The sequence below is a fragment of the Pelobates fuscus genome, chromosome 1 (genome assembly GCF_036172605.1).
Source record: "Pelobates fuscus isolate aPelFus1 chromosome 1, aPelFus1.pri, whole genome shotgun sequence".
Lineage (NCBI taxonomy): Eukaryota > Metazoa > Chordata > Amphibia > Anura > Pelobatidae > Pelobates > Pelobates fuscus.
In genome coordinates, this window is record NC_086317.1 from 438,550,715 (window position 1) to 438,572,880 (window position 22,166).

The window sequence follows — 22,166 nt, forward strand, 5'->3', positions numbered from 1 at the left end:
AGCACTAAATGAATGGAAAACACAACTAATCTCTCTTTATGTGTTTATCCTAATCACATAAATATGATTATCCTAATAACATAAAATCTGAATAGTAATATCTAGAGGGCTTCTGAATTTGCTCCTATGATACAGCAACATCGAAAGTAGACTGGATAAACAAAAATAATAGGATTCTAAGCTGATACATCAAAGATTAAATTCACAGTTTCTCACAGTAATAAATTCACCGGCACATAGTTGAACATCTAATAAAAATGAATTATAATATTTAAAAAATAATGCCCATAGCCAAGTTGTATTTACTATAGTCTTTAAATGTTTTATGAGCTAGTAACATACAGGATTTAACAATTTAGGCTGTAAACTCAGTTTTACTGTTGTTTTTTTTTATTTTATACTATGTGCATGCATGGATCATTACTAATAAATATGTATCTCTGTGGTAATGTCCCAGATCCTCACATGTGGCTGTATGTTTGCTTACATTGGTCGGTTATTAGGAATCATCTGTAAAACATGTTAAACATGTCTCCATCCATCTTGTGTTGTTTATCTTAAATGTGTTCGGCAGGTTTTAAAAAAAAATCTTCAGCTAGTCTTGGGCATACAATATCATTGGTGTATTTAAAGAACCACTTCGTATTCTCTGCACTCTGCAAATTGCATATTCTGATTGGCTGCCGACATCAAATGTGCATTTTTGTTTTTTTTTAAATCAGTGAATCTCGTTGAAGGTTTAAAAATTGTGATGCCATTTCAAGATGGCTGCCTTCAAAATAAAAAATGTACACAGTACAACTTGGTTAGACAAAAAATAATATTGTTTTTGGTTTTGCATTTTTGTCAATGCTGATTATGAAAATAAGATTATAGGTGACAGTGACACTTTAACAGTTCTTAAACTCCAACTACAACAAATACATGTTTTGTGTACATTTTGTCTTTCAAATGTTTCCACAAAAATAGTTTAGAAAACGATTGCAACGATACATTGAGATCTTTATGATAATGTTTTCATTTCAGTTATTCACTAAATGCCAAGTTGCTTTGAATTGAAAACAGAATGACAAACTGTATAGTCAAGCTGTGATGGTAACACATTTGGGGAATGCTTCTGGATAAACTCAAATATTTTAAAGTAATCCTGTATTCAAATCGCCAACACATCAAGGTTTAATATTTGTCATCGCTCCTTAATACAGTGGGAGATATATAGGTCGGTGTTCTGTTCCAAAGAATGCTGCCAAACTGTAAAATGGGGAGAGTCATCAATTGAGTCTGCCTGCTAGATTCGCTGGTTTCCATGGTGATCACCCTACGTTTAGTACTTCAGATCACTTTTAGAACAGAAGACATTGATACATCTCCCCCAATGTGTCAGAAATGTCTGTTGCTTCCTTTGTCGCACACTGACCTCAAGTCATCCTCTGGCTTGTAACGATCTTGTCCTTTTTTCTTCCAGATGCTGTCCTTACCACCGGACACGTTACAGACTATTTATTTGTCGGAAACATTGTTTACACTGTAAGTTCTCCCGATTAAAAGTTTATACTATTAAAGATTTCATTCTGTAGATTCTGGAAGTTTATGCAGTTTTTTTTCTTCTGTTTATATTTTCAGTACGTTGTGGTAACCGTCTGTTTGAAAGCTGGCTTGGAGACCACAGCATGGACCAGAGTAAGTGGTCAAAATTGCTAAGGTTTTACTAATAGCATGACGACCCTGCCCAGACATTTCCAATTGTAGGATGTGTACGGTAAAATGTCTCTCTAGAAACACATAACAGGAACGAGATCCACACCTTAACATGCACATCTTGTAGGAGACGGAAAATATAATAGAAATCTCTAAACAATTAAGGGATTAAGTAAAACTGAAGATGGAGCCGTATTAATATAAAAAAAAGAGAAGTGTTAGTACAAAAAGGATTATATGAGAAAATACTACTAAACAAAGCATAGAAACAAGAATATGATTGCTTGTTTATATCTGACATTAACTTATTATTATATATTTTTTGTGTTGTGTGTTTTTCACTGTGCCACAGCTGGCAAACGTATTTCTATATTTTTCTCTACAGGAACTTTGACCTATTTAAATAGGCAGGGTTATTTACTAAAATCAATTCAAAGTGAATTTTAAATTTAAGGTCAGACCAGCTTAGAGAATTTTTACAGTTTAGCTATTTTGACCTTCAATGTTAAATTCTGTTTGAACTCACTTTGAATTCTCACTTAAGAGAATAAGCCTGATTGAGCACTATTTGATGTAACATATTCATGATCGTTTGTTTTGTGAATTTGTTTCGATTGTCATGTTTTCTTCATTCTAATTTGTTTATATTACCTGAACACCTGTAACCGCATTTATTCACTGAAACACTGATTTAGAGGGACTTTTTCGGTTGGAGCTATTGCTCTAAATTGCAATGTACATGTTTATCTGCCATCAAATTATATGGACCTCTCTTAAGTATATGGAGTATCAACTAAGGAAACAATAAATAATGGGAAGGAGATTTTCATTTTGGCATTTATTAGACTTTAAAGATTTATTTGTTTGTGACTACAGGGTCATAGCTCACCCCTTTCATGCTACACCAATAATCATGTATATAAAATATGTGTATTCACCATTTCTGTCTTACAGTTTAGTCACCTGGCTGTTTGGGGGAGCATGCTGATGTGGTTGGTATTTTTTGGTGTCTACTCAACAATCTGGCCAGTATTACCTATCGCTCCGGACATGCTCGGACAGGTACATTAAATATAATATATGCTTTAAATGGAATGGAATGTAATACATTGTGTATTGGAACCATGTTTGGTCCTGAGCTAATTATTCATATACAGTATATTTAGATTTAATTCTTCTTTGATACATTTATAAATATGGTTATAATGGGACTTAGAATATAATTTACTGTATACTAATTATATTGGTTGTGTATAAACATTGATCCTCAAAATATCACTCTTGAAACATTGCTGCTTGAAACATGTTTACTTGGAGTAAACATTTACCCAGATTTCACATGTTTTGGTACATAACATAGTTGGATTAACATCCAAACTCTAATATTCATTTACCCCATGAAAAAGTTTCTAATTTCAGTATTCTACAGATATACTACAAACTTGATATGATTTTAGATATATTAGTATATAAGTTAAGGATCAACCTCTGTCAAATGTTATTTGATCCATTATTGTCACTGATCACAGCACACAAAATTAACACAATTCATCATTGGGCTAGAAATTCTGCCACAGTTTAAGATTCCCCTAAATAACATGCAATGACCTATTATCCTTGTGTAATTGGGCTAAGTATACAGGTCACACTAGATAAACAAAAACAGCGATAGTAGGATATATCCTTATGAAGATTTATTGTGTGCCATTATTGTGTATATTTTACTATATTCTGTTTTCGTGATGCTAATTTTGAAGGGTTCTCTATAGTAAGATAAGCTTCCATTTTACTTTGCATTATTTTGTGTGTTTTTTTTAAATAGGATCTACATTGTGCTTTATCTTTTAAAGAAATTTGTAATTTCATGACTTGTACTAATAAAAAATACAGAATTAAAACACATTCATTAGTTAAATCCAATGAATTAAAAACGTATTGAATTCTGGCAGAAAATCTTTGTCGGTCCTAATTCAAGAAAAGAGTTAACAGGTGTCACAATATTACAACCCAACACGCAGAGTATAACCCAAAATAGTAACTATAATCACGTATTACTGGTCCTAAGAGTGGCTGAACTATGTTTAATGGACAAAGAATAGTCAAAGAAAATCCAGATATAATGGGAGCTAGAAACCGGGAGAATGAGAGACGAAAGCCGGGTCAAGGGTACCAGAAAACAGAGTAGTCAAGAGTAGTCTAATCAAGACCAGAATACACAGTACAAATATAGGATCGCGCTACAGGGACCAGAATACAATCGACAACAGGGCATAGAACAAAGCCCAAGCAGTCTGTTTATAGCGTGGCTTATTAAGCTTAGAGCCACGTCCCAAAAAGTGAGGGGCCATCGAAAATTATGCAAATTAGCATAATTTGCTTGATGAGGTTAATGTGCACGCTTCATAAAAGGGGGTGGAGTCACAGCATCCAAATCGCCAGAGGAGGATCCAGAGCCATAAGGGAGAGCATTGCCTCTTTCCAGAACCCCAGGTGAGCGTCCTGAGTGGACCACAACAAAAGGAACCATGACAACAGGTTATTTAGCTATAAAAGCATGTCACCCATCAAAAAGCTTTTACCTAGCCATGTAGATTACAGGGAAACACACAACAGGGAACATGTGAAAATTATCGCTCTGCCAACAGCTTGTTCAGTCGGAAAAAAAATAAACCTTTTCTGAACTAGAAATATACTGATCAAGAGATCAGTCCACCAGTTCAAAAGCATCCAAGGATCCTGTGATTTGTGTCAAACCATTAAAAAAAAATTTGTCACAGATCTAGGTGACAACGCCTGCCGCACCATAACCACTGATTCAACATAGCCTTTTTTTTTATTAATGTCACAGGACCTGTGGATAGTCTCTCTTTGAGAGATTTTACTGGATTATGTCTTAAACAGTCTAGCTGACTTAAAATGGTTAATCAGTGTAAAGTGCGTTGTAAATTACATTTCCTTTCTCTGTGTGCACATCCTCCCAGTGAAATTATAAATGGAACTTAATGCTTTTTACATTCACTATCACTTAATTATATCGTATAGGAGTTTAATTATTTCCTCTTTTACAAATGAGATTGCACCTCTCGTTCAGCCATATCTTTTCAACAGGGATTATTAAAGACATTTTAATGAACAATAAAAAAAAAACAAAAAAACTCACACCGAAGTATTTGACAGTCAAAGTTTTTTTTTTTTTATATAGCTTTACCATAAAAGTAGCAGTTTAAAATGGTTGGTGGTATTCATAAATGTTCTGGAAAATATCCATCTAAATATATTCAGAGAAACTGCTATGTTTATTAATGGGTTAAGCCTTCCCCCTAATCCTCTAGTGGCTGTCTCACTGACAGCTGCTAGAGGCGCTTGCGTGATTCTCACTGTGAAAATCACAGTGAGAGCACGCAAGCGTCCATAGGAAAGAATTGTAAATGCTTTCCTATACAACCGGCTGAATGCGCGCGCAGCTCTTGCCGTGTGTGCGCATTCAGCCGACGGGGCGGAACAGAGGCGGAGAGGAGGAGGAGAGCTCCCCGCCCAGCGCTGGTAAAAGGTAAGTTTTAACCATTTTCCCCTTTCCAGAGACGGGCGGGAGGGGGTCCCTGAGGGTGGGGGCACCCTCAGGGCACTCTAGTGCCAGGAAAACGAGTATGTTTTCCTGGCACTAGAGTGGTCCTTTAAGGCTGTGCAGCTAAGGCTCTCTAGGAGCTAAGAAAAAAGTACACCAGGATCTGCAGTGTCAGAGTTAGCCACCACAGCCCAAGGGGCATGGGGGATGTAAAGTCAATCTGGGGTAAAATCACTGTACCAGTTACAGCTCTCTACCTGAATCGTATTTAATTTAATCTTGGTGCACTGGATGCTAATAATTGATCATTATCTCCAATGGCATAACTACAGGCAGAGGTAGAGTGGCAACTAGTGCCAGGTTTCAAGGAGATTGGATTTGTATTTTTGCAGCCTTACTTTTTTTCTGCTGGTGTAGTGTTTAGGGCCAGGATGCCTTGTTGTATACAAATAATCAGATATAATGCCGTAGACAGGTACCTTAGAAACATAGAATGTGACGGCAGATAAGAACCATTCGGCCCACCTAGTCTGCCCAATTTTCTAAATACTTTCATTAGTCCCTGGCCTTATCTTATAGTTAGGATAGCCTTATACCTATCCCACGCATGCTTAAACTCCTTTACTGTGTTAACCTCTACCACTTCAGCCGGAAGGCTATTGCATGCATCCACTACCCTCTCAGTAAACTAATACTTCCTGATATTATTTTTAAACCTTTGCCCCTCTAATTTGTCCTCTTGTTGTGGTAGTTTTTCTTCTTTTAAACATAGCCTCCTCCTTTACTGTGTTGATTCCCTTTATGTATTTAAATGTTTGTCATATCCCCCCTGTCTCGTCTTTCCTCCAATAAACTTCCAATCTCTTTCTAGCATGGATAGGCAACCTTGGGCACTCCGGACGTTATGGGCTCCATCTCCCTTGATACTTTGTCAGCAATATGGCTGTACGAGAATCTGGAGTGCCACTGTGTTAGAGAATAGGGATCTAAAAATCAGAGGCTCGGATCTCGTATACCTGCTAAACAATCAGGTGGTAAGGAAGAGGTGACCTCAGAATATATTTACGAATGGAGTTGCTGTTTATACTGCGGTTTATACTCACAATATGCTGTGCATTTTTGTCACAGTCAGTTCCTTCAGAATATTTCCATACGTCTAGTGAAATCAACAAATATATTGCTTTGTATCCATCCATAAAAATTGTGAAAAACGCTAAAGGTATTTAGGGATTTGCTTTTCAGGGTATTTAAGGTTAAGTCCCTGCACACCACGATCAGTACAATAAAAGCCTGACTCTCAGCATTATATATTTTATAGGCAGGAATTGGTGTTGATCTCCAAGCATTTTTGTGGTTTCTAGGTCTTAAAAGCAGTTGCTATCGCCATATTGTTCTGCAGGATTCAGACAGATTCTGGGTTCACTTCGGCTTATTTAGTTGCTGGTCAGCATTTCTGGTTCTCACTGGTATGCATGGGGAGGTTAGTCTGTAAACAGTGAATTGCAGGAGTCTGGGAAGACAATAGGCTATGAAGCAGAATTGAAAAACAAATATAAAAAATATATTTTGGCTTTATTTTTCTAGCTCTTCTAAATAAACCTTATAAAGAGCTGAAATTAAATAGCAAAATTAACTGATAAATTGCAAGAGGCCAAAATAGTTGACGTTTTTTACGTTTGCAAACTGCATTTCCTTGTATTCTCACACTTAGCTACTATGTTACATTAACTCTTACCCCACCAGCAATGGATTGAGGGAGTGACAGCAGTTAGTAGCAGGCTCTTCCATAGCTAGTCAAAGGATCCAGGGGTAAATGCAGCGGTATGAGTCATCTTATAATAACTGCCGAGATGGAGCTCACCAAACCTAAAAGGACATGTGTGTAACCAACTACCTGAAAAATGGGGGATAACCCCTGAGCTAAACTACTCAATAATGGAAGCTAGGAAGGAAAGATAACTAAAATAGAACTTTTACTCATACACCATATTAAAAATAACTATACGTAAACAAAAAACAATGTATAGGTATATCCTAACTTCTAGGTAGCAATATGTTCCTTTAAACCATTCAAACACCCAGTAACTGGGAAGTTATCATAAAATAATTTAACCACTTGATGACCACATCACAGTCTATGCCATCATGCAGTACAGTGACAACACAGACCGTCATACAGTAAAAGTACCAGCAGTGGTTAAATCCCTGCGTGTACCAAGGAGCCCCAGGTATCTTTCACTACCTAAGGGCGCACTCTGTCAATTCGGGCCACAGTTAATTGCCCTAGACTGACAGATGAGCATACTGAGAGCCACTAGCGGGGGACTTAAAGGGGTAATGTCACTGTCTGGGGACTTTGCAGAATTTGCAAAGATCCCCAACGGTGACATCACTGCTGGGGGTCTGCTGGCTGTGGGGGGGATGGCGGGAAGCAGAGGTGTGTTCTGCTTAACTGAGCCTGTACTGCCTGGGAACTGCCATCTTATCCTGGCAAGTCCTCTTCACGCGCCAGGAGCCAACGTTCCTGCTGAACGCTCGCGCATACAGTATTATGGTCTATGGAGGATCCTGTGAGACCATGGGATATTCCATTGATAAAGCCAATTCCCTGAAGTTATCGCAGGTGTGACACTTCTAGATATGGGGGGATTAACACTCAGCCCAGTGTGTAGAAGTGTCAGGTGTAGGAAATATACTAAATGTTCCTTAGAGAAAAGATAGCTCCAGATGCAGGGAAGAACCTACTCTGTTGCTGAAATTGGTTTGAGGAGGTAATATGGGCTTAACCCAGAATAAACAGTTTAGTGAACATGGTCCAAATGAGGGAAGGAACACAACTGAAAGGAAAGGAACCTAGCCTCACTGAATTTACCACAAATTTAAAATCATTTTAAGATAATAGCAAAAAAGTATTTAAACTTTATTAATGATAGAGAACCAAGATATGTACACAAAACAACAGACAATGTGCACCCCAATGTGAAGTCAACCTTAGGCTAATTAATAAGTTAAAAAGAGTAGGGAATTCAAGGTTACATGAGACGAGAGTACCTTAATTTAAAATTGAGACAACGTTTAAGTTTTAAACATGCAACAGATGATAAATTGTATCTAGACCCCTGTGGCGAAACCGACCTCGCCACGTGTCCTTGGAGGGGGCTGATTGCCCGCCTCTTGCCTTTGGACTATGGACCAGACTTTATGGGAATGTGATACCCCAGATAGCCATACCATGGAGCCTATTCATATAATGAAAGACTATGGGAAAGACTTTAGCTCCATGGCAATTGTGCTGTGTGAGTAGGATCTGCGCGCTATTCGGTAGTTTTGTGCGTGCAGATCCCAGCTATCTGGGGATAGGTGAAATGTCTGTGTGTTATGTGTAAATGTGACTTTATGTATTTTAAAGTGTTTTATGTTGTTTTGCAACCATGTGGTTAATGGAGTCTGCCTTTAGTCCTGGGTAATTGGATTACTTCTCCAATTAACTCCAGGGCAGAAGGGAGGAAACCAGGGTGCATTGTGGGGATGTTTTTCTGCCAGCCAGAAAGGAACAAAAGATACTTTTAGTAACGTTTGAACCCCTGGTCGGATTCATGCCATTTTTTAATATGTTGTTCCCCTGAATGGATTGATTGTGGATATGTATTTTTATGTGAATGTGATGTATGGTTTTAAAGTTATGAAAGTTGTGTAAAAGTATATTTTACACTGTATGCATAATGGGATTATGTGTCACACTAAGGGGAGGGGATGTGTGGGAGGTAACATCTATGTCATTGGTTCTTTTATGCCTCCCCCTGGGTGTGGCCTGTATGTGTGAGTTGGAAATAAAAGCCAGGCTGGATGAGCCAGTCCGGAGTTCCTGTTTTACCCTCAAAGTGATGTGTCGTCTCATTATTGGGGGGAAGGATTTATTGCATGCTGTTCCAGTTGACTGCTAGGAGTACAAGCCTATTCGTATGGTTCCTATTCAATGGTCTACAGCATTCATATGCTTGGGAGAATTTAAAAGGTTTCTCGGATTCGGTGATTGTGGTGTCTGCCAGAGTGCTTGGAGTCCTCAGGAAGCACTAGGAGCATCCATTAACGGAGGTACTCAGTCGGGTTGCCAGGTGATCCGTTACAACCCCTATATGATAGTGTGTAATAATAGAGTACTACAGTACATTTCAGATACAAGTAGTGAAAATATAGAAAGGGGTCGAATGTACTAGAGAGAATAGAAGAATGCGCAGAGTCAATAAGGGGCTACATTTTAAATAGTGGATATCCAAGGGTTATATAATATAAAAAAGCCCAGAATTGGCCAAAATGAGGATTAAGGGAAAGTATGCCTGTGGTTGTTATCAAGAATGTTGTGCAATTATGTTAAATAGCATATTCACCAAAGGAGCACACCCGTCCCTTATTAAGTAGTAGCTGGTAACTCTTATACCAAAACAGCCACCAGATGGAAAGAACACAGAGTATAACCAGCCACAATTACGGATACTTTCCCTGACACCCCACTGTATTAAATTGCCCCAATATACCAAGAGACTCTGTTTGGCCATGTACTCAAACCCTGTTAAATATCACTATACCCTAAAACAAACTGACTCAGATATCGCATATAAAAAACATTGAGCAGCAGACACAGAATAGTAGTATACAGTATGAGGTATTGGGATATGGATAGGAGAGAGTGACCACTTCATTTAGAGGTCATCCACATCCCTTGTTCTATCTATCTAAACTCTCCTCTCAGCCCACTGCTTCGAGTCAGCACCCCTAGTTCAATCTATCTGCTAATACCTCAATAAATGTTAAGTATAAAAGAAAACATTATATACCAAGTATCCCCATTCTAAGAAGTGAAAACATATAAAATAAAAAAGAGTGCATCGGCATAAAAGCACAGCTCCCGTGAGTTGAGTTGGCTGATTTCAACAGCGTTAAATTTGTGTTAAATTGTTGCAATTTCTGCAATGTTCCTCTTCATCTCAGATGACAGGCTCCACCCAGTATCCCACTGACTTCATCTGGTCTACTTTACTCTATTGTCCACAATGAGCTACACAAGTATTTTTGTGATGTGAACATGTGCTACCTACCAATGCCATGCAAACCTTCTACACTTACCATCTTAACATTTAAGACAAGTTCATAAATCTGCAGAACTGAATTTTGGGGTATATGATCACCATGGGCCACGAAGGTTCCTGTTATACCTTTTTTTTTTTTTCTTCTATTTTACACCTGTGTCAAATGAGAGGAGATCTTGATAGATATGATGTCCATGTCTAGTTAAGCTTGCAAAACTGGTGTACCTAGGAACTATAGGGTGAAATAGCCTGTTGGAGCACTGGTAATATGAGGAGGGACAGTATACCTGTGGTTATAGTGAGAGAAGTTACCCAGTAAATTGATAAACTTTACTGATGAAATGTATAAGTAACTTTGTAAAGGACAGTAGAGTGGAGAAAAGTTTAATAGGACCAGATCGGGTATTCCAGAGGAATGCGTTGGACCTAGATAAATTCTGTAGGTGGGAATTAGATACGTGAGTCACAAGGTCACAAGCTGAATGTAATAAACTAGCAGCGGTGAACTAAAGTAGAAATGTAAGAAGGGTTCGAATTGTATCACGCTTTGTAAGTTAATGTCAGCAGTTTGATTTGAATCCTGGAGGGTAAGGTAAGCCAATATATATCCCCGACTTTGTAGAACAGGGTTGAGCAGAGTGTGATACGTTCTATCTTTGTTCTTGTTAGATATAATGTCTAATCTTCAAACCTATGTAGGGGTAAAAATATACAGAAGGCATGCATTATAATTCTTTTCATTTGAGAAAATGACAAAATATATTATTTTCTCACATTTCTCTTGTTGAAATCTATAGTACACGGGTATCATTTATTCCCTCTTGATTGAAATATCTTTGTAATCTATACCTCAGAAATATTTGAGAATTACTGGTGGTTTCCAGCCCTTGAACTCCCAGTGACTGTCAATGATGTTCTTATTAATGTCCCCTTCCATCTCCTTAAGGTTTAAAGGGATATAGTGAGTGCTCCCACGCTGTGGAGCAGAATTTTGTTATCAGTGGAATGTCTGCCCAAAGGCTCTCATAAAGCAAATATGTCTAAATATCAAATACATCGGTTTTTAACCCTTTTGCAAGCGTCTACCCTGTAGCAATCATCCAAAATCTGTAGAACATCACTTACCTGCTGATATTCTATCCAGAAATGTTTCAACATAAATGTTCTATATTAGTCTGTCAAACTGAAATGGTATCTTATCCCAACAAAACCATAAACAAGATTTCCGATAGACCACTAAAAGTTGGGTTAACATATGTGCTTATATAGACAAAAATGAAATGATTGGTAAGCGTGAGTTCAATCAGTTTATTTGTTAATAAAACCTCCAGAAACAATGCATGGTTATTTTGGAAGAAATGTTGTTTTTGTTTTATATTTCTTTCACATCGGAACAAATTCTAGAAGTTATGTTTGTTTTAATGAGATAAGGTTACAGTACTTAACTGTTTATTTGAAAAACGTATGACAGCTGAGACCGGGCATTGTCTGATTGGCAAACTGGAAACCCAAATCCTGGACTACTAGTGGTTTAGCTCCTGTGTGCTTCAAGTTCACATCTATAATGGCTCTTTAAATAATTTAAATAGAACTGACCAAAACAAGCCTTGCGTTGCCCGAAGCATTAAGTGCGTGTAGTGTATGATATATTCGGCCACCCAGAACTGCACACCCTGTGCCAATTTCATCTGTAATTTTATGCAGAGATAATTCACTCTGAGTTACAATTTTTGGCCATACTGTCAAGTTTAATATTGCTTAATTGTAGATTGTAATAGTTATGTGGTACTCGTTTGACGTACTAGAAAGTGACAAAAAAAAATTGCGATATTGTATTTATAAAGTGTTAGCTTTTTTCCATATTGCGCTGCCGGTTGACATTGCTTACAAAAAACTTTTCTGTGCCAAAAGGTGAACTACATGTCAGACAGATAAAGGTATAATCCTATAAACATTGTACTCTTCCAAGCTAAGCCATCCTTGTGAAGAGGAACTAAATAAACAGGTAGATATTAAAAGTTTGTTTTAATTTTCGTTTTCTTTTTAAAATTATTTATTTTTCATGCACAGAAAGTACAAACGTTACCGCCACGCCCCAACAGCAAAAGTAAGACAGACATGAATTGTATTCATAACATTGAAAGGCACATGTGGTGAACTGCACAATGTTTATAATAATATCGTGAACGAGGGTGAAAGTGTGGTGAGGAAAAAGTGGAGAGGAGTGGTAGATAGTGTAGGCGTTTCTAACAGAATATGGAAACAAAAGCGTCAGGAGCAATTATTTATTTATTTATTTATAAAATATTTTACCAGGAAAGATACATTGAGATTTCTCTCGTTTTCAAGTATGTCCTGGGTCCACAAATCATTGCATTGTTACAGTTAGTGTACAATAAAATACAAAATTAATATACAATATATACAACATTTAACATAGAACAGGTAGGAAAAATATAATCAACCATGACAGGTACATTCTGTTTTGAGGTATGTAGAGATGGATCCCTTGAAGGACTTTAAACTTAGGGAAGATTTTAATTTGTGCGGGAGGTCGTTCCACAAATGCGGTGCTCTGTAGGAGAAGGAGGATCGGGCTGCTTTCTTTTTATATTGAGGTAGACTAAGTAAAGTGTTGGTACTGGATCGGAGGTTGTAGGAAGTGGGAACAGCCGGGGAAAGCATTGCGTTCAGGTAGGGTGGGAGTTTCCCAGAAAAGCTCTTAAACACAAGGCTAGAAAGATGAAGGGTGCGTCTGGATTCCAGCGACAGCCAGTTTAGTTCTTTTAGCATGTCACAATGGTGGGTCCTGTAATTACATTGTAGCACAAATCGGCAGAACGAGTTATACAATGTGTTGAGTTTATTAATGTGGGATTGCGATGCAGATGCATATACTACATCCCCATAATCAATGATTGGCATCAGCATTTGCTGTACAATCTTTTCCTTTACTGAAGGGCTTAGGCAGGATTTGTTTCTGTACAGGGCACCTAGTTTTGGATAAAGTTTAGATGCAAGCTTTTCTATGTGCAGGCCAAAAGATAGATTGGGGTCTAACATCATACCCAAGTATTTGAAAGAGTGGACTGCGGTCAGTGTGCCATTTGAAATTGTTTTGATGGATAGGTGAGAATTGTGTAATTTGTGTAATTTAGGTACTGTTCCAAAGATCATTGTGACAGTTTTGTCAGTGTTCAGGAACAGTTTGTTTTTTGCGATCCACTTTTCAACCTCTGTAAACTGGTCTTGGAGCACAGCCTCAAGCTGCGGTAGATCGGAATTGCTCGCATAGATTACCGTGTCATCTGCGTACATGTGTACATTTGAGGATTTGCAGACATTAGGCAGATCATTTATAAATAATGAAAATAGTAGGGGGCCGAGAATGGAACCTTGGGGAACACCACACGTGACTGGGAGAGGGAGGGAGTCGCTGTCAGAAATGGACACATATTGCGAGCGTTCCGATACATACGATCGAAACCAGTTTAGCGAATGATCACCAATACCTGAGTTTTTGAGTTTGTGCAGTAGAATGTCGTGGTCTACTGTGTCAAAGGCCTTAGCAAAATCAAGGAAAATAGCTCCAGTTAGGTCTCCTTGTTCCATGCCAGTTTGGATGTCATTGCAAACTTTTAAGAGGGCAGTTGTAGTGGAGTGATTCTGGCGAAAGCCCGATTGATCAGGGGTCAGATAGTTTGATTGTTGGTAATACTCACATAGTTGCGTATGGACACATTTTTCTAAGATTTTTGACAATACCGGGAGCAATGATATAGGGCGATAGTTAGAAACCAAGGTAGTGTCACCACTTTTATGGATAGGCACTACTCTTGCAGTCTTCCAAAGTTTGGGTAAGTATCCAGACACCAAGGATTCATTAATTAGAGTTGCGACGGGTTTAGCAATTGCCGGTGCACTGAGCTTCAACAGCATTGCTGGGATTTGGTCAGGTCCGGACTGGTTTTTCATTTTTAGATTATTAAGATGTTTTTCAATGACACTAACAGGTACAGGTCTAAAAGTGAACTTGTCTATATTGGGCGTTTGCAAATTTAGTGAGACCTGATCCACATTTGTAGTTTCAGGATGCGTGCCATTTATTAGCTTGGCAATCAGGGCAGTAGAGCATCCGACAAAATAATTGTTAAAGGCATTTGCTACATCTAAGGGAAGTTTCAGGGTTTGGTTATCCACTTTGACAGTGAGTATGATATATCAACAAGATGGTATAACAGAAATCAAAATGGTATCAGCGTAACCTGATGATAACGGTATAAAAGTAAGCATTCAGAATTGTAGGAAACATAAAAAGGTTTTGCAGGTGCTGTATTGACTCACCCTGGGTGTGCATGTTCTGTTTTATTTCAAGCATGTCCTCTTTCGAGGCCTGGAGCCTGTCAGTTACAGCCTACATCTTCCTTTTTAACCAGGTTCAATTCGGTCGAAAACATATCCTAAAAGTGTGCTAATAGGCCATGAATATCCTGTTTCGTGACCGGTGTTGCTTCTCTAGTTGCTATTGGGGCATCTGCCACAGAAGCTTCCCCGGCATTATGGTTCAGGCCACAGGGATATTAGTTCCCGGGCTTAGGAGGTGGAGGTCAGCATCAGGCCAATGTCCTGGTTGTTCCCAGTCAAGACCCGAGTCAATCTCTGTGATTGGCTGTAGCAATAGTGTTCCACAATCTGTCCCTAGGTAGCTGTGGGACTCCTACACGGTATGCGGTATCTAAAAAAGGCATCCACTGTACCAGTGTAGCTTCCCAGGTGCAAAGGTTGTGATGCGTGTTTTTTTGTGGGTGCTGCTTGTTTCATGCAGTAAACAGGTTTTTCTCAAGTTCAGGAATCAGAGCTGTTAAGGTGTCTGCTCCTTAACACTGCTAGCTCCTCTTCCCCACATTTTAAACGTGTTGTATTTTTTTTTAATAACTCCCCTTTTTTAATTTGGATTTCCATTAAGTGCAGTCCTGTTCTGGGATAATGTGGCAGTGAATGTGCACACAAGGAATCATTGGAAAAGAATGTTGGATGTGCACAAATAAAACATCTCGGGAATGTGGTGGCTCCAATTAACCAGAAGTGCAGTCAAGGCAGGCTCACGATGTCAATCCCACAGAGCAAGTCAAGTATTATTCATTAGTAATATGGCACATTTTGCATCCAAACTATACATTTGGGCCAGTCTTGTACTATGTGTACAAGCAATTAAAGTGATTCATTGAAAACACACAGAGGAATCAGGATCAGTGCTTGAGGAAAGCAGTAAACATTGCTATATATTATGCCAAACTTACCCATTGAAAAAAAAGTAAATGCTTGCAGAGCTAATTCGTACATGCCTTGGATACGGTTTAACAGATAGCTATGGGCAAACAATACATATCACACAAACACACACACACAAAAAAAGTAAAATGTTCTCTTGTTTGTCAATTGAAAGATTCCTTTGTTTTTACTGGGGGCATGGATTTGCTATTTCTTCTTTTTATCACATTGTATCATGTTTTCTGTTCTCACCAAACTTCCCTCGAGGCAAGACAGGAGTAACAAATTCATATCTCTTTTTGTCAGCCTTTCAGTACAGGATCCTATCCGGATGACTGTGTGACAATGATTGACATTGGGAACTATTTCAAAGTCTATCACTTACATTACTGCCAAATGCTTCATCAAAAAATGTCATTCTAACATAGTCATGTTCAGGGCGTAAATTGAATGTTTCTTTTTGCTCTTATTTTACGTAACCTTAGGTTCACATAAAATTAATCTCGTTTCCCACTTATGAACTCAGGTGACCAATTTGACAAAGTGGTTCTAGAGAAAAAAATGCAGGAGCTTGTAAACTAAAGAGATTACACTTAAGTTCAGAGAAAACTACATTTCTGCCCATTAACCCACAATGGACATACCCATTACCCTGCAAAGCCACGGGTGATATTGAATGTCTAGTGATAAAACACGCACCAGACAAGACCTGTTAGACATGTTATAATTTTAACATGTAACTCCCCTATTCATAATGTCACAATCCAAATGGTAGCACAACAAAAAATAGCTTTTCCTTAAGACTCCTCTTCCACATTTAAACTGCTTATTTAAAAATATAATTATTTTATTTGGATGTTTTGACACTGGAGAATAGGGAACTGCTTTTTGCTCTTCTTCGGTTTTGTCCACCGATACATCCAGTGTGGATTCTGTTTTATACAAGAAATGCATGAGATGTGTATCCATATGTTAATTCATTCTTTTGTCTCAGACAATCTGTTATTCTACATATCCCCTGTAATAATACACTTTCTGTCCTCACACTTAATACGTCCTACTTTAAAATCAGAAGATATAAGTTTATACAAAGGTCAAATAGAAGACTTGATTGGAAAAACAGTTGATTCTATTTAGTCTTGACTTTACGACCAACACATTTTATTATTATTATTCATTGCTTACTCCTACCTTTTCAAATGAACTTGTTTTATTTTCAGGATATAATCATTGATCATTTCCAAACATGTTATAGTATATTTCGCAATTTCTTCCTAGCATGAGATGGGTAGCAGATATGGCAATGCTCATATGAATGACTGTGGTTATGGTTACAGCTAGATCTCCTTTGACTACTATGAACGTGCAAGTAGAGTTATTTTCTTAAGTCCGAATTGTTCAGAATTCAAAGTGAATTTAATGTATATTTGAGTTGGAACTAAAAATACAAGACCTGGAACAAAGGAGTAATGGTTTCGATTCTGCTGTTTTGACCTATAATTTAATATTCACAATTGGTTTGCTTTGAAATCCAGTCAATTCACAGTTTGTGAGTAACCTTGTGTGTTCTTGCAGTCACTAAGTCTTTATATTTATTTTATTCTTCGAAGAAATATACATTAAAGGGGCATGCCATGCTTTAAATGAAACCCATTACTTTAATGTGTACTAAAGATAATGTGTTAAAAAAAAAATTATATATATATATAAATAGGAAGCAAAAAACAAAAAGGTTATGGTGGGGAAATAATTTAAGTCTGTGGATAATTGAAGTCTGTGGATAGTTCATACCATGTTAAACAAAAATCTGCACACCAGTCAAACCATAAGACTTGCTTTTCCCACAGAAATCACAAATCTGCAGTGAGGTTACTACTGCAAAGGATTCTGGGTGGGCGCAAGTTAGTTTAACAAAGAATCAAATTTTTGCCAAGCCAGTAACCAACCCCATGCTGATGACTTGCATTAACAATGAAACAGCTGTCCATGAGTGGTTCACTGGCTTTGCATTTTTCCTAAGTTGTGTTTCAAAGCTGTTGTATACAGCAAACACAGACTCAAGAAATCCATGTTTGAAATGGAATAATGAGGCAAAAAGGTGATTCTTTGTTGAACTCTGTGACGAAACCAACCTCGCCACGGGGCATTGGAGAAACCTGTTTGCCCGCCTCCTACCTGCTGACTATGGCCCATGGATTATTTGGGGCATATTGTATTTTATTTTGCAACTGCTGGCCCTTTAAGTACAGTGAATGGTATTTTATTGTACTGCTGCTGGCCCTTTAAGAACTGTCTGGGGACATATTGAGACTTTGGGTAACAATACCCTTTAAGACTATGGCCCCTGAAAACGTATGGACTTCTATTGGTGTGTATGGCCCTTTAAGAACCGTCTGGGGACATATTGTGACTTTGCTGAACAATGCCCCTTTAAGACTATGTCCCCAGACCGGTAAAATAACTTGTTCCTGGCTTTCCCCCACTTGGTTCAGTAAATAGGGCTTACTGAACCAAGTACCACACAGGCGGACCACCCAGAAGCTAAAGTGTGCAGGCAATTTACCTCCCAGGCTGTGAGGTTACTGCAGGTTAATTGCACGTGGCGGCGGCCATCTTGGTTTCCTCGAATGCGGTCAGCGGTGTATGCTAAAGATTCTGTGGAACTAAAATCGGCTACACATTCTGCCGAACACCGCTGACCCTTACCTTCTCCCATACGGAACTTGCAGCTCCAGAGACTAAGTCCCGTTCGAAATGGGACTTAGTCGTTTTTTCGCATGAAATTGACCGGCCGCACAGCCCAAATCTATGGAACTGTTTTGGGCAGGAAATTGTGCTTGCGGTCGGTCATAAAGGACTTCCAGCTAACTCTTGATCCACTGGAGGGATTTGTCTGATTTTTGGAAGGGTGTATGTTTGAAGTGTGCTGAGTTCAAATATGTAATTGTTATGAATATTGGATGTACGGTTTTAAAGTTATAGCACATGTATAAAAACTGTATTTTCCCTGGCTGTAATAATTATGTTAACTGGTTATCTGAGGGGAGGGAACCTGGGGGTTGTAACCGTTATGCTATTGGCTGTTTTACCCCGCCCCTGTGGGCGGGCTTTTATGTGTAAGATGGAAATAAAAGCAGACTGGGTGTGCTAGCACCTCAGATCATCTTGTACCTTCATGAAGTTTCGGCTCATGTTTGGGGGGATTGGAGAACTACACTCTGGGGATTGCTATAATCACTATACTCCCCAGGGTATAATCGCTGAGCTCTGCTAAGAGCTGGTTCCTGTTCCTGCGCTCTGGAATTCGGAGAGGTCCATCTACTGGAAGCGGGACCCTGGTCTTGGGTCCAGAGTGGGTAGCGTGGCGAGACCCCAACCAAGCTGCGGCGGTTCGTGGGAGTCTACAGTGATTATGGTGTCTGGTGGAGTGCTTGGAGACCTCGGAAAGCACTAGGAGCATCCGTCAGCGGAGGGTACCCGGTCGGGGTGCCAGCGGTTCCGTGACAAACTCATTTGCATATGCCCACCCAGAATCCCTTGCAGTAGTAACAGCACTGCATATTTGAGATTTCTTATGGCTTGACTGGTCTGCATATAAATGTTTAACAATGTATTGACTATCCACTGACTTCCCCACCATTACTTTTTTTGGTTTGTTTGTGCTCTGCAAGGTTCAGTATAATAGAAATGAAATAATGTGCATCTTGGAACATTCAGGAGTTTGATATATTTTGGAGTTTTTTAATTTTGGAACCCAAAAGTTAACTTTAGAAGTGGTGAATAAGGGTTTGGGGATCAGAGGCAAAAATGTGATTCTTTGTTAAACTAATTTGCATATGTCCACCCAGAATCCTCTGCGGTAGTAACATCACTGCAGATTTGTGATTTCTGTGGGAAAAACAAGTCTTATGGCTTGACTGGTGTGCAAATATTTAACATCTACATATATAGTGTAGATTTGATTAGCCGTATTAGTAAAGATTAGACAAGATGCCAAAATACCAGAGTATTGCAGTATTCACTGATACCATTTTTATTGGACTAACCTGATGTTTCAAAGACAAGCTTTCGAGAGTTTTACTTCTCTTCCTCAGGTCTAAAGCAATATTGATCAATCTGATCAGTCAATTAAATCAGTTAAGTGTTAAACTCTATCAGATTGATCAGTATTGACCACTCCAGAAAATGGCTCCATCAATCAGAAGTCTCAATAAAAATATTTTGTTTAGTATAATTTTCTCCTTTCTGGAACAAAAAAAAGGCTGAGTAACATGTACAGGTTTGTTTGTTTGTTTGTTTTTGTATTTTTTGTTTGTTTGTTTGTTTTTGTATTTTTTGTTTGTTTGTTTGTTTTTGTATTTTTTGTTTGTTTGTTTTTGCAATTCACTGCAGTCACAAGCAACTATATACAATGATACAGGAAGCTTTCTGGTATCATAATCGATACAATGAACTGGTATAGTGCTTTGAGTGCCTATTTCTTTTGTTACATGTCCTTACAACATGAGAAACTCCTTAGTGCATTGACCTGCACTGTCTACATTCTTAACACATTGATTTATTGTTTAAAGGAACACTCTAAACCTCTAACGTGCTCATGGAAGTTAACAGTATCCCTTCTTTCTCACTTTATAAAAGAGAAATTGTCACTTTTATAAAGCATCTGGACTGTATCCTCCTGGCTGTCAATCAGAGGGGGCTCTCCCTCAATCATCTTGTGTGATAAAACAAATCGGCAGTGAGATTTCTCATAGAGATGCACTGGTCTCACATGCACTCTGTCTTCCAGAGATCATTACTAGCTGCTTCCAGGCTAATCTATCTCTCCAGCCACTCATCTTCTCCTGTCCTACCATGTTGGTCCTTTTATTGGCTTCCATAATATCTACCAATAACATCATTTCTACCCTAAAATTATACCAACTCCTTCATGAAACTGAGGAAGGCTGTCTAGTAAAGTACAGTATTTATTGTGGGTAATAACATGGTAATATAACGTGAAGAGTCATTGACATATGATGAGAATTCACCAAATCCCATATTGCCTATAAAGTTAATTGCCAAGATTATATGGAAGAATATTCATCTTGATAAGTCTCTCCCCAAATATTAACATCCTCACAATTTCAACTAATTTCACTCCCTTGTTGTCTTCATAAGAAGGGGATTTAATGGCTTTGTCCCCACCAATATGTCCATTGAACCCAACACCGTCTTACACAATAAAGTCTTGCACAGCAGTCTAAAGAATAGAGACCATGTTGGCTTATTCTACCCTGTACTCAAACTTCGTACACCTCCATGCAAAATGACTAGATAAAAAAAAACACACAAACAAACACTCTTTAAAATGTATAATATTCCCATTAAATTATGTGTATTTCAGTTTATTACAGGTAATACTGTAGCATTAAAAGAGTCAGCTAAATGCAGAGAAGTGTCCTTCAACCCAGTATCAGTCACATAAGGGATGTCTGTAACTCATTATATGGCTTTTTCAGTAGATAATTAACGGAAAATTATGCAAATGTTTTTTTGTGTGGGTGTAAATAATATGACACCATGAAAAGTGTAGGGGCGTCTGTTCCTAATTAATCTTAATAAGTTCAACATGGGCTAATAAGGTAAAAACAAGATTGCAGGAGACATACATTTGCATTCAATAAAAGAGTTATTCAAGACTTGTTATGAACTATTTGTAAATATGTTTGACATTTATATTCTTAAGAGAAGATTTAGGGATAGGTTTATTCTACTTGACAGAAGTCAATGCAGTTTGTCCTTATTGATAGAATACAGCTGAACTTGTTCTATACTTACCTTTTGTGTCATTTTACCCCACTCCCTCTAGCATGTAAGCTCATTGAGCAGGGCCCTCAACCCCTCTGTTCCTGTGTGTCCAACTTGTCTGGTTACAACTACATGTCTGTTCGTCCACCCATTGTAAAGCGCTGCTGAATTTGACGGCGCTCTATAAATAATATAATAATAATAATAAATAATAATAATACTATGCCTAATGCATTTTTCTATACAGTCTGTTCATCATCTTGGAAGTAAATGCTGCAGAGATTCTAAGTTTCTGGAGACAATGGGCTTCTGGCATCGATACCCAGAATGTGTATTAAAATTAAAGGAACCACCATAGTGACAGGCTTAACAAAGGCACTGTGGTGCAGAAATCTTGCCAGGTACACTAGCTTGAGCAGAATTTCTTCTATTTACATGTTGATCATCTTAAAAACTGAGCCTAGTGGTAACAAATCTCTTGAGTACATTGTAATGTAATAAACAAAAGGTCCGCTGGGACTGACAAACATGTAAAAACACATGAACATACAATCGGAACGTTTTGCTCTGTTAAGTAAAATAGATCAATATATGGTGTAATTGTGGTAATTAAAGTTATCTTAACAATGACAGTCATCTGTAGATAACTTAAAACTTACTTCAGTAAGAGTTTGTCAGTCCTTGGGATTTGGTAACAAGCTAAAATGCAGAATTACCAATTCAAAAATCATAGAAACGTATTGTTATAAATATAC

The 22,166-nt window shown here is 38.2% G+C and overlaps 1 protein-coding gene across 2 annotated transcripts in view; it reads left to right on the plus strand.

Moving 5' to 3' along the window:
- ATP8A2 (ATPase phospholipid transporting 8A2) overlaps positions 1 to 22,166 on the plus strand; it is a 673,473-nt gene that overhangs the window by 463,816 nt on the left and 187,491 nt on the right. For both annotated transcript variants that reach the window (XM_063429614.1, XM_063429623.1), the window contains exons 31-33: positions 1,466 to 1,527; positions 1,624 to 1,680; positions 2,653 to 2,760. In XM_063429614.1, the coding sequence (XP_063285684.1) occupies positions 1,466 to 1,527; positions 1,624 to 1,680; positions 2,653 to 2,760 (227 nt within the window). The remainder of the gene's footprint in view (positions 1 to 1,465; positions 1,528 to 1,623; positions 1,681 to 2,652; positions 2,761 to 22,166) is intronic.